Source organism: Taudactylus pleione, unplaced genomic scaffold, assembly GCF_031769625.1.
Source record: "Taudactylus pleione unplaced genomic scaffold, aTauple2 ptg000372l, whole genome shotgun sequence".
Taxonomy (NCBI): Eukaryota; Metazoa; Chordata; class Amphibia; order Anura; family Myobatrachidae; genus Taudactylus; species Taudactylus pleione.
The window spans coordinates 2,193,559-2,206,882 of record NW_028284773.1 but is presented as its reverse complement, the minus strand read 5'-3'; the positions used below and the strand labels follow the sequence as shown (position 1 = coordinate 2,206,882).

Below are 13,324 nucleotides of genomic sequence, written 5' to 3'. Positions count from 1 at the left end.
TACTGCCCAGAGTCAACTAATGCTCCAGTGGCTGGCCAGCCACGTTAGTCGGCTGCCAGCTGCCAGCTGCCAGGAAGAGAGGAGGGGGCCCCTGACGGGGAATGCACACGGGCCCCCTCCTCTCTAAAGATGCGAATCCAGCTTTTTGCTGTTTTGGAAAGGTGGATTAATGCCTTAGAAGGACCATAAAGTATTTATTGGTGGTGGTTAGGAAAAAAATATATATACAGCATTTTTAGGTAGATTGCTTATTTCTCCTCATAAAGCAAAACCAAACTAATTGCTTAATTGCGTAATGTGAGAAAAAGTTTTCTGAAAAAATAAAAGGAATAATTTGGTTGGGTACTGCATAATAAAAACTGATCTTGATGTTTCATATGACCGGCACAAAAAGTGTCAAAATAGGCTCAGCAGTAATGGGGTGAAAGACTCATTAAAGCAGTAATTCAATCAATTTGAAAGGTCTTCAAACTTTTTAGCATCACTGTATTACTGTTCTATTAAGGATGATAATTCTTTCATTTATGTGTAATCTTGCTGAGAGTGTTCAGCGGATACACTGTACTGTAAATTGAAGTTAATGTAATGGATTTGCTGCTGTAGCACGAACTACCAATTCATTGGACACTTGGTACTTGTAAATAATTTTATAATAAAATGTATTTACCATGTACATATAAGTGTTTGCATAGGCAAACACATAGGGGGGTTTCAGTTGTCCGGGAACCCTTCATTCCCCCTACCCAACCAGCATCTCGAATCATGACAACAACAGCAATATTATATATAATATGAATTTAATAGAACTGCAGCCACAACATGAATTATAAGGAATGGAGCTACTGTGCATTACCAATATAAGGCCTGATTCAGCACAGATTGCACTCTGAGAACTGCTGAGCTGCTCCCTGCCACTTCCAGCACAGTGTGGATGATGTCCACTTATACCCCTTTTACACCAGAGCTAAAACCCGGGTTTTTGAAGGGTTAACCCGGGCAGCTCCCTGGTGTAAAAGGGGAGAGGGTTGGATCGCCGGGTCGAGTGACCCGGCAATCCAACCCAGGTAACTAGCAGGGTTTAACATGTGCGTAGCCCGTGAAACCCTGCTGTGAGAACAGCGCACTCCGGGTCACGATGACTTGGAGTGCGCTGCTAGCCGGCCGATTGGTCCGGCTTCAGTGGCACTTGGAGATGACGTCATCTCCAAGCGACCACTTTCACTCCACAAAAGCCGGGTCTATGCAGACCCGACTGCGGTGTGAGCGGCGCTGGCTCGGGAATATTCCGAGTCGGCGCTTGCAAAATTCCGGGTCTGATCCGGATAGGAACTTTGTTCCAACTCTGGGTCAGACCCGGAATTTAGGTGGAAAAGGGGTATAAGTCCTACTTCTATCTAATGGCTTACTGTGATTGATGGCCCTGTATATGTCTGTACTTTGTATGAAGCAGACTATAGCTTATTAAGTGCTAATTATTCCCTCTTCAGTGGCTGGCCACACTCACTCTAATGTCATGTATTTGGAAATCCCATCTAAAAATCCTGCATTTGCCCCTGGTTTTGGTAGGTTTTTGTTTGTATATGATACACTAAATGGTCTTCATTCTGAGTTGGGAGCAAAGCAAAAAAACAAGTAACTTTGCACATGGACAAACCACATAGCAATGCGAGGGGTGCAAATAAATGTATTTATTTAATTATTTATTTGCATGCTTGGTAGTTACTGGCTTCTTTTGCATGTAGTCCATAAATGCTGGACAGCTTTGTTGTTACACTTCAATTTAGATTTGCGTTTGGACACGTCCCTGCCAACTCTAAGGGCCTACAGCCGCATTTGAAATGCGGTCGTAGTGTGACATTTTCGCTGGAATTGATCAAAAATCCATTACAGGGACAGAGCTTGCAATAAAGCTATGTCCGTGCAAATCCCCTCCACAGTCTTATCACTGTATTTTTTGCAAAAAATACAATGAGAAGGTGTCCGTGCATGCGCTACCAACTCACCAACCCTGTAACCCCCCTGAGCCCCCCACTCACTTACACTTACCTCGGTGATCGGTGCTCTGTGAAGTCTTCCCTCTGGGGCTCCTTTCAGCTGGTCTCCAGGGTCCTGCACTGTGACCCCGGTCAGCTGCTCTATGCAGCAGATGACCAGGGTCACAGTGCAGGATCCAGGGACGTATCTATAATGGGTGCAGGGTGTGGGGAACAGGGTCCCTGGGTCCAGGAGGACCCCGCTCCGCACACCCTGCACCCATAATATTACTAACCTCTCCGGAGTCCCATGGTGGCGCGGGGGACCGACGCTGTAAAACGACTGGAAAATGGCCACGACAGCCATTTTCCCGTCATTTGAGCATGCGCAATACAGGGAAAATGGCTGCCGCGGCCATTTTCCCGGTGACCTGTGCATACACTATAGACTCTGGGCACACTCTAGTGCCCAGAGCCTATAACTCCGGCGCTGGCCGTGCACAGCTCAGTGCGCTGACAGCCGCCGCGCGGAGAGGAGGGGGCCTGTGTCGGAGACTGCACACGGGCCCCCTCCTCTCTAAAAATGCCCTTGGCAGGAGCCCAGAGACCAGCTGGCCAGAGCCCCAGAGAACTTCACGTAAGCACCAATCTCCGGTCCCTGGAATCAGGTAAGTGTTTGTTTGTTTTTTTATATTTTTCTATTCCAGTGATCAGTTTGAAGTCTATTTTGACCACACAGCTGGTCACAGGGGACGGCTCCCAGGTCTCTGCTCTGCCTGTCAGGAGTCTGGGGACCGGGGGGGGGGAAGCCCTGATAATGCCATCTGAAGATGGCGTTATTATCACAGGGCTTTCCCACTTATTTTTTTTACAATATATTTTTAGTAAATCTCAGGCAGATCACATTTCCCATTACAAGTATGGGAAATTCGATCTGCATACAAAAATATGCAAATTAAAGTGCATAGAGTAGTTTTTCAAAAAAGTACTGTAATTGCCCTTTAATAAATTTATGTGAGACTAAAATTTTGTGAAAAGGGTGTTTTTAGTAAAAATAATATTGATAAATAGGCCCCTAAATCTCTCTGCACATATTTTATCTGCTCCACCTGCAGTGCAACATGGTTTTGACAAAGTGCAAAGTTACATGTTTTTTTCTTTACTCCCTACTGAGAATCAGCTCTTATATGTTTTTTATAAAACATATACATATTGTTTTGAAACAATCAAGCACAGTACGAGCTTGGTCCACTGAGTCAGATAGCTGTAAGATTTGGCAGTAATGTCATGTACATTTTTATCCTGAAAATTTAAACTGTTTGAAGTGTCGCATGTATAAACATACTTGCTTGCTTTCTGGTGCCCCACAGCGGGGGTATGGATCTACACAGGTGGATGGTGCGGGTGGGGGTGCATCATCGTGGCCACATGCCCTACTTTGCAAAGCCGAGATTACCAACATTGTAAAACAGGGGGCGTGGCTACGATGACAATTCATTGTGAATCACATCATAGAATGTCCGGACTATCCCCTTTACTCGGGAAATGGGCAGTTCCGGGCAGACTAGAGTGCTCTTCAAGGCGGTTGAGAGCAGTACCTGAGGTTTGGAAGCCTCCCGGCAGTTTCAGGTGAGTAGGCAAGTACTTGTATACCTTAAGTTGAGGGATGACAGGGCCCAGCAATGACAGAATCATCAACATGTCCTCAAATGTCATTCTGCTATGATTATAATCCTGATATTTGCTGTCTTGTATTGTATGCAGGCTGTGGATTGCACTGTGGATCATTAGAGTTCTCTGAGTGTTTGCTATTGTTTGGATTCCAGGTGGAGACCGATGAACAAGTGTTGGCTATTTTCTGTGGAAGGGAAAGTACTGACACAGAACAGGCTCCAGGGAAGCAGGTGATTGTGTCCCCTGGGAATTTTTTGAGCCTAACTTTCAGATCAGATTTCTCCAATGAAGAACGATACACTGGATTTGATGCACATTACAGTGCAGTTGGTATGTTCTCTTCTGTCTCCATTTGAAATTGATAATATAATAATTCATAGTACCTGTCATATTTTGATAACATTTCCTGTTTGCCTAGTTCATTACTTGATAGATAGCCACAATATACAAACTGTATTCCAATTTTGTTCTATATGAAGATGTAATATTAGTGTTTTTAAAGGTTCATAAAATGGTAAAATCAAGAGCTTTATATCTCCAAGGCCGAAACTATTTGTTGGCCTGGATGACACTTGATCAGATGCGCCGGCCATTGGGGGGGTCTTTGTGCTAAACAGGAGGAACACCTTTCTCCGGGAAAATAAAAAAAAGAGAAAGAGACTGCTTCATAAATAGACTCTTTAATTTCTTTAACACTGGGGAACAGTCAATCTGTTGCCAGGGATTTAAGAGTCGATTTCAATTAATTTTGTGCTCCTGATCATGAATATGCCATGTTTATTTTTCAGTTGGCTCTAGTTTTTGAGATATGCATGTCTTTAATATTTATGAAAAATTAAATTACACAATGTTAAAAATAGCTAAAAAGATATTTTTTTATTCTGATTAAATTTTATTTGTAAAATGTTATAAAAAGACACAGGATAATTACATAAGGGTTAGGATTTCCTTTTGTATTCTTGTTGCAGGCAGTCCCTCTGCAGACTCCAACAGTAATCGGCCATCTTGTAACGATCCCACCTTCCTTGATATCTTTTTTCCATTACCTGAATATCCTGGTGGAACCATTCACCCTGTTCTTCGCTTAAATCTCCTAGATTGGATGGGAAGTGTTCTAAATGGCTGTACAAAAAATGTACTATAATACTCATGTTGGCACCTACTTTCTCGAAACATTTTAGCATGTTGTGGACTAATTCATGATAGTTGTCTGCCTTGTGATTGCCTAAAAATTTTTGAATGGCAGACACATATATTCAGTTTCAGTCATAGATGTGGTAAAATTTGGATCCTTCACCAGTTTCCGTATCTGTGGGCCGTCAAAAATTCCTACCTTTCATTTTTCAATAATAAGAGATGGAAATGTTCGACAAATATATGTGAAACAATCGCCTGACTTGTCCAATGCTTTTACAAATATTTTCATTAAACCCAGTTTGATATGGAGAGGCGGCAGTATGATTTTTTTCCTGTCAATTAACCACTTGCCTGGCATGGTCGTATCAGATACGTCCATACCAGACTGGGCTTTCCCTGACATGGTCGTATCTGATACGAGCAGTCAGGAAAGCTCTGTGGGCTCCTGGTCCCTCTGCACACTTTGTCCCTCCCCGTGGGCCGATCACTGCAGTGATCGGCCAGCCCAGCGCCGGCGGCTGCTGAGAGGACAGGGCAGAGAAGGCAGCACTGACAGCGCTGTCCTTCTCTCCCTCCTCCGGCAGCTAGCAGCAGCCCAGCGGCTGCTGACAGGGCAGAGAAGGCAGTGCTGGCAGCGCTGTCCTTCTCTCCTTCCAACTCCGGCTAGCAGCAGACGCCGGGCAGGGAAGGTAGTGCTATCAGCGCTGTCCTTCCCTCACTCCACATCCGCTATCAGCAGCCTCTCCCCCAGTTTTGAAAGCCCCACCCCCATGAATAAAGCAGAGCCCTGGCCATAATATATATATATATGTGTGTGTATATGTGTGTGTGTGTATATATGTATATATATATATATATATATATATATATATATATATATATATATACATTAGGGGTGTGCACAGGCCACTTTTCGTGTTTTGTGTTTTGGTTTTGGATCTGGATCTTTCTTCTTGTTTTGGATCTGGATTGGTTTTGCCAAAACCATCCTTCCGTGTTTTGGGTTCTGGGTTTTGTGTTTTGGATCTGTATTTTTTTTAAAAAAAGCATAAAAACAGCTAAAATCACATAATTTGTAGGTTTTTCTGCTCCTATGCTATTATTAACCTCAATAACCTTAATTTCCACTCATTTCCAGTCTATTCTGAACACTTCACACCTCACAATAGTGTTTTTATGTCCAAAAGGTTGCACCGAGGTAGCTGGATGACAATGCTAAGCGACATGAGTGGGCGGCACAAACACGTGACCCATCTAGGAGTGACACTGCAGTGGCAGACAGGATGGCAGTTAGAAAAACTAGGCCCCAAACTGTACATAATGCAAAGAAAAAAAAGAGGTGCAAGATGGAATTGTCCTTGGGCCCTCCCACCCACCCTTATGTTGTATAAACAGGACATGCACACTTTAACAAATCAATCATTTCAGCGCCAGGGTCTGCCACACAACTGTGGCTGAAATGATTGGTTCGTTTGGGCCCCCACAAAACAAGCTGGCAATTAATGTGTCCCTGCACAAACTGGCTCTACGGAGGCAAGATGTCATCCTCATCCTCCTCATCCACCGATTCCTCACCCTCTTCAGTGTGTACATCCTCATCCTCACAAAGTATTAACTCGTCCCCACTTGAATCCACCACCACAGGTCCCTCTGTACCTTCTGGAGGCTGGTCTCCCTGGAAGAGCTGATAATTCATTTTGATGAACATCATCTTCTCCACATTCTGTGGAAGCAACCTCGTACGCCTTTCGCTGACAAGGTTCCCGGCTGCACTAAACACTCTTTCGGAGTACACACTGGAGGGGGGGCAACTCAGGTAAAATAGAGCCAGTTTGTACAGGGGCCTCCAAATTGCCTCTTTTTCCTGCCAGTACAGGTATGGACTGTCTGACATGCCTACTTGGATGCTGTCACCGATGTAATCCTCCACCATTCTGTCAATGGTGACAGTATCATATGCAGTGACAGTAGACATGTCAGAAATTGTTGCCAGGTCCTTCAGTCCGGACCAGATGTCCAAACTTGGTCCTGCCTGCCCTGCATCACCGCCAGCGGGTTGCTTAGGATACCTACGTTTTTTCCTGGCAGCCCCAGTTGCGGGAGAAAATGAAGAAGGAGCCGTTGACGTGTCACGTTCCGCTTCAGCTGACAGTGTGTTCACCAGCAGGTCTTTGCACCTCTGCAGGCTTGTGTCAGCCAGAAAGAGAGACACCACATAGGCTTTAAACCTAGGATCGAGCACGGTGGCCAAAATGTAGTGGTCTGATTTCAACAGATTGACCACCCTGGAATCCTGGCAAAGCGAATGAAGGGCTTCATCCACAAGTCCCACATGCCGAGCGGAATCGCTCCGTCTTAGCTCCTCCTTCACTTTCTCCAGCTGCTTCTGCAAAAGCCTGATGAGGGGAATGACCTGACTCAAGCTGGCAGTGTCTGAACTGACTTCACGTGTGGCAAGTTCGAAGGGCTGGAGAACCTTGCACAACACGGAAATCATTCTCCACTGCGCTTGAATCAGGTGCATACCCCCTCCTTTGCCTATGTCATAGGTGGATGTATAGGCTTGTATGGCCTTTTGCTGCTCCTCCATCCTCTGAAGCATATAGAGGGTTGAGTTCCACCGCGTCACAACCTCTTGCTTCAGGTGATGGCGGGGCAGGTTCAAGAGTGTTTGCTGGCGCTCCAGTCTTCGGCACGCAGTCGCTGAATGGCAAAAGTGGCCAGAAATTTTTCGGGCCACCCAAAGCGTCTCCTGCACGCCCCTGTCGCTTTTCAGAAAATTCTGCACCACCAAGTTTATTGTGTGAGCAAAACATGGGACGTACTGGAATTTGCCCAGATGTAATGGCCGCACAATATTGGTGGCATTGTCAGATATCACAAATCCCCAGGAGAGTCTAAGTGGGGTAAGCCACTGGGCGATGATTTCCCTCAGTTTCTCTAAGAGGTTGTCGGCGGTGTGCCTCTTACTGAAACCGGTGATACACAGCGTAGCCTGCCTTGTAACGAGCTGGCGTTTCTGAGATGCTGCTACTGGTGACGCTGCTGCTGTTGCTGCGTAAGGTGATACATCTACCCAGTGGGCTGTCACAGTCATATAGTCCTTAGTCTGCCCTGTTCCACTTGTCCACATGTCCGTGGTTAAGTGGACATTGTGTACAACGGCATTTTTCAGGACACTGAGGACACTTTTTCTGACGTTTCTGTACAGTCTCGGTATCGCCTGCCTAGTGAAGTGGAATCTAGACGGGATTTGGAACCGGGGACACACTACCTCCATCAATTGTCTAAATCCCACTGCACTAATGGCGGATACCGGACGCACGTCTAACACCAACATAGCAGTCAAGGCCTCAGTTATACGTTTTGCTTCAGGATGACTGCTGTCGTACTTCATCCTCCTCGCTAAGGACTGTTGGAGGGTCAATTGTTTAGTAAAAGTAGTGGTGTTCCTACTTCCTCTCTGGGATGATGAACGACTCCCAGCAGCAGCAACAGCAGCAGTGGCAGCAGTAGGCGTAGCAATGCAGGATCCTCTGGAGGAATCCCGGATAGGAGAGTCAGTCATGCCAATGACATGGCCTGCAGGACTACTTCCGATCCTGACTAAGGAGGAAATTGACGAGCAGGGAGTTGACGGTGTGGTTTGCAGGCGCTTGGATACAACAGGACAACGGGATTTAGGTGTCCCTGGACTGCTTACGGTCTTAGCCAAAGTTTCTGAACTTGACAGTAACTTTTTATGAACGCGCTGCAGGTGCCGTATAAGGGAGGATGTTCCTAGGTGGTTGACGTCCCTACCCCTACTTATTTCACCTTTACATATGGTACATATGGCAAGACAGTTGTTGTCCGGATTTGGATAGAAATATTGCCAGACCAAAGAGGTGGAATGTTTGGTCTTCTGCCCAGGCATGACCGTGATGGGCTATTTCATCCCACGGACAACAACTGTCTCCCCCGGAGCCTGATTTAAACAAACCACATCACCATCAGAATCCTCCTCGCCAACTTCCTCGTCAGCGCCAGCTACACCAGTATCCTCATCCTGTTGTACTTCAACAGTGACATCTTCAATTTGCATATCAGCAAGTGGACTGTGGGTGCTCCTTTCAGCACTTGCAGGGGGCGTGCAAATGGTGGAAAGAGCCACCTCTTCCCGTCCAGTGCTGGGAAGGTCAGGCATCGCAACCGCCACCACACTTGGACTCTCCTTGGGGATTTGTGATATCTTCTTAGAAAGCACAGTTCTTCGCTGTGCTTTTGCCAGCTTAATTCTTTTGATTTTTTTAGTGGGAGGAGGGCTTCCATCGTCATGTGAAGCTGAACCACTAGTCATGAACATACTAGGGATCGACCTTAGCCGTTCCTTGCCACTCCGTGTCGTAAATGGCATATTGGCAAGTTTACGTTTCTCTTCAGCTGATTTAAATGTCTTTTTCAAGGTCATTTTCCTGAACTTTGCCATTTGGGATTGTATGTGCCCTCTACTATGACATTGGGCATCGGCCTTGGCAGACGACGTTGATGGCATGTTATCGTCTATGTCATGACTAGTGGCAGCAGCTTCAGCACTAGGAGGAAGTGGTTCTTGATCTTTCTCTATTTTATTTTTATCGGAGAAAGTTTGGACCTCCATTTATGTTATATCGATTTGATATATACGTGCGGCTAAACACAGAAAATAATTTTTTTTTGGGTTTGGACTGGAGTGTACTTTCGGGGGTTACAGCACCCTTAACGGTCAAGCCAGCCGGCCCTTTACTTATGACACAGGCGCACGCTTGGCACTACTTTGTTGATGCACGTGCGGCTACTGCGCACACAATTCACAAACACAGAAAATAATTTTTGTTTTTGGTTTGGACTGGAGTGTACTTTCGGGGGTTACAGCACCCTTAACGGTCAAGCCAGCCGGCCCTTTACTTATGACACAGGCGCACGCTTGGCACTACTTTGTTGATGCACGTGCGGCTACTGCGCACACAATTCACAAACACAGAAAATATATAATTTTTTTTTTGGTTTGGACTGGAGTGTACTTTCGGGGGTTACAGCACCCTTTAACGGTCAAGCCAGCCGGCCCTTTACTTATGACACAGGCGCACGCTTGGCACTACTTTGTTGATGCACGTGCGGCTACTGCGCACACAATTCACAAACACAGAAAATAATTTTTTTTTTGGTTTGGACTGGAGTGTACTTTCGGGGATTACAGCACCCTTTAACGGTCAAGCCAGCCGGCCCTTTACTTATGACACAGGCGCACGCTGGGCACTACTTTGTTGATGCACGTGCGGCTACTGCGCACACAATTCACAAACAGAAAATATATAATTTTTTTTTTGGTTTGGACTGGAGTGTACTTTCGGGGGTTACAGCACCCTTAACGGTCAAGCCAGCCGGCCCTTTACTTATGACACAGGCGCACGCTTGGCACTACTTTGTTGATGCACGTGCGGCTACTGCGCACACAATTCACAAACACAGAAAATATATAATTTTTTTTTTGGTTTGGACTGGAGTGTACTTTCGGGGGTTACAGCACCCTTAACGGTCAAGCCAGCCGGCCCTTTACTTATGACACAGGCGCACGCTTGGCACTACTTTGTTGATGCACGTGCGGCTACTGCGCATACAATTCACAAACACAGAAAATAATTTTTTTTTTGGTTTGGACTGGAGTGTACTTTCGGGGGTTACAGCACCCTTAACGGTCAAGCCAGCCGGCCCTTTACTTATGACACAGGCGCACGCTTGGCACTACTTTGGTGATGCACGTGCGGCTACTGCGCACACAATTCACAAACACAGAAAATATATAATTTTTTTTTTGGTTTGAACTGGAGTGTACTTTCGGGGGTTACAGCACCCTTTAACGGTCAAGCCAGCCGGCCCTTTACTTATGACACAGGCGCACGCTTGGCACTACTTTGTTGATGCACGTGCGGCTACTGCGCACACAATTCACAAACACAGAAAATAATTTTTTTTTTGGTTTGGACTGGAGTGTACTTTCGGGGGTTACAGCACCCTTAACGGTCAAGCCAGCCGGCCCTTTACTTATGACACAGGCGCACGCTTGGCACTACTTTGTTGATGCACGTGCGGCTACTGCGCACACAATTCACAAACACAGAAAATATATAATTTTTTTTTTGGTTTGGACTGGAGTGTACTTTCGGGGGTTACAGCACCCTTAACGGTCAAGCCAGCCGGCCCTTTACTTATGACACAGGCGCACGCTTGGCACTACTTTGTTGATGCACGTGCGGCTACTGCGCACACAATTCACAAACACAGAAAATAATTTTTTTTTTGGTTTGGACTGGAGTGTACTTTCGGGGGTTACAGCACCCTTAACGGTCAAGCCAGCCGGCCCTTTACTTATGACACAGGCGCACGCTTGGCACTACTTTGTTGATGCACGTGCGGCTACTGCGCACACAATTCACAAACACAGAAAATATATAATTTTTTTTTTGGTTTGGACTGGAGTGTACTTTCGGGGGTTACAGCACCCTTTAACAGTCAAGCCAGCCGGCCCTTTACTTATGACACAGGCGCACGCTTGGCACTACTTTGTTGATGCACGTGCGGCTACTGCGCACACAATTCACAAACACAGAAAATATATAATTTTTTTTTTGGTTTGGACTGGAGTGTACTTTCGGGGGTTACAGCACCCTTTAACGGTCAAGCCAGCCGGCCCTTTACTTATGTCACAGGCGCACGCTTGGCACTACTTTGTTGATGCAGGTGCGGCTACTGCGCACACAATTCACAAACACAGAAAATAATTTTTTTTTTGGTTTGGACTGGAGTGTACTTTCGGGGTTTACAGCACCCTTAACGGTCAAGCCAGCCGGCCCTTTACTTATGACACAGGCGCACGCTTGGCACTACTTTGTTGATGCACGTGCGGCTACTGCTCACACAATTCACAAACACAGAAAATAATTTTTTTTTTGGTTTGGACTGGAGTGTACTTTCGGGGGTTACAGCACCCTTAACGGTCAAGCCAGCCGGCCCTTTACTTATGACACAGGCGCACGCTTGGCACTACTTTGTTAATGCACGTGCGGCAACTGCGCACACAATTCACAAACACAGAAAATATATAATTTTTTTTTTGGTTTGGACTGGAGTGTACTTTCGGGGGTTACAGCACCCTTTAACGGTCAAGCCAGCCGGCCCTTTACTTATGACACAGGCGCACGCTTGGCACTACTTTGTTGATGCACGTGCGGCTACTGCGCACGCAATTCACAAACACAGAAAATTATTTTTTTTTTGGTTTGGACTGGAGTGTACTTTCGGGGGTTATAGCACCCTTTAACGGTCAAGCCAGCCCGCCCTTTACTTATGACACAGGCGCACGCTTGGCACTACTTTGTTGATGCACGTGCGGCTACTGCGCACACAATTCACAAACACAGAAAATAATTTTTTTTTTGGTTTGGACTGGAGTGTACTTTCGGGGGTTACAGCACCCTTAACGGTCAAGCCAGCCGGCCCTTTACTTATGACACAGGCGCACGCTTGGCACTACTTTGTTGATGCACGTACGGCTACTGCGCACACAATTCACAAACACAGAAAATCATTTTTTTTTTGGTTTGGACTGGAGTGTACTTTCGGGGGTTACAGCACCCTTAACGGTCAAGCCAGCCGGCCCTTTACTTATGACACAGGCGCACGCTTGGCACTACTTTGTTGATGCACGTGCGGCTACTGCGCACACAATTCACAAACACAGAAAATATATAATTTTTTTAGCACTTGGGGGGAGCACCCCTGATGGACAGAGCACCCCCTGGACAACACTACAGCACCCCTTTAGGACTGGGACACTGCACAGGACTTTGGAGTGGACACAGCCCCTATGGAGAACTGACTGCACAACACAGTCCAGCCAGCCCCTATGGACTTTGAAGTAGTGGACACAGCCCCTATTAACAACAGCAGCACAGCACAACACAGCCAGCCCCTATGGCCTTTGAAGTAGTGGACAACAGCAGCACTACACTACACTACACTACACAGCCCTAACTCCCACCCTCCCTCTTCACTGTCCACAGCCGAGTGAGAAAATGGCGCCGACGCGGGTACCTTATATAGGATCCAAAACCCGCGAGACTCGGAAGGCAGGATGATGACGTTTTGCCTCGATTTCAGATCCGAGTCAGGCGGGAAAAGTCGAGCCTGACTCGGATCGGTCTCGGATCGGGGGGGCTCGGGGGGGTTCGGATTTCAGAAATCCGAACCCGCTCACCCCTAATATACATACATACATACACTGGTGGCCAAAATTGCGGACAGATTTTGAAAAATTTGAATGTTCTCCATCTTTGAATGCTTGTAAAAACTGTTTCACTTCACGCAGTGAAATGATTCATATATCAAGTGAAAGGAAACTTAATGCTGAATTCAACACAGTAAACAGAGGTCAAATATTTGCATTGCAAGGGAAGTTATGCTACTTTCAGTCAGACAAAGAAGCACAGATGTGTTAGATTCAAGAAGCGGATTGTAGTAAC

At 46.2% G+C, this 13,324-nt stretch overlaps 1 protein-coding gene across 1 annotated transcript in view; it reads left to right on the top strand.

The window, feature by feature from the left end:
• MASP1 (MBL associated serine protease 1) overlaps positions 1-13,324 on the top strand; it is a 152,538-nt gene that overhangs the window by 41,674 nt on the left and 97,540 nt on the right. The window contains exon 3 of the mRNA XM_088444715.1: positions 3,800-3,977. Within this exon, the coding sequence (XP_088300841.1) occupies positions 3,800-3,977 (178 nt within the window). The remainder of the gene's footprint in view (positions 1-3,799; positions 3,978-13,324) is intronic.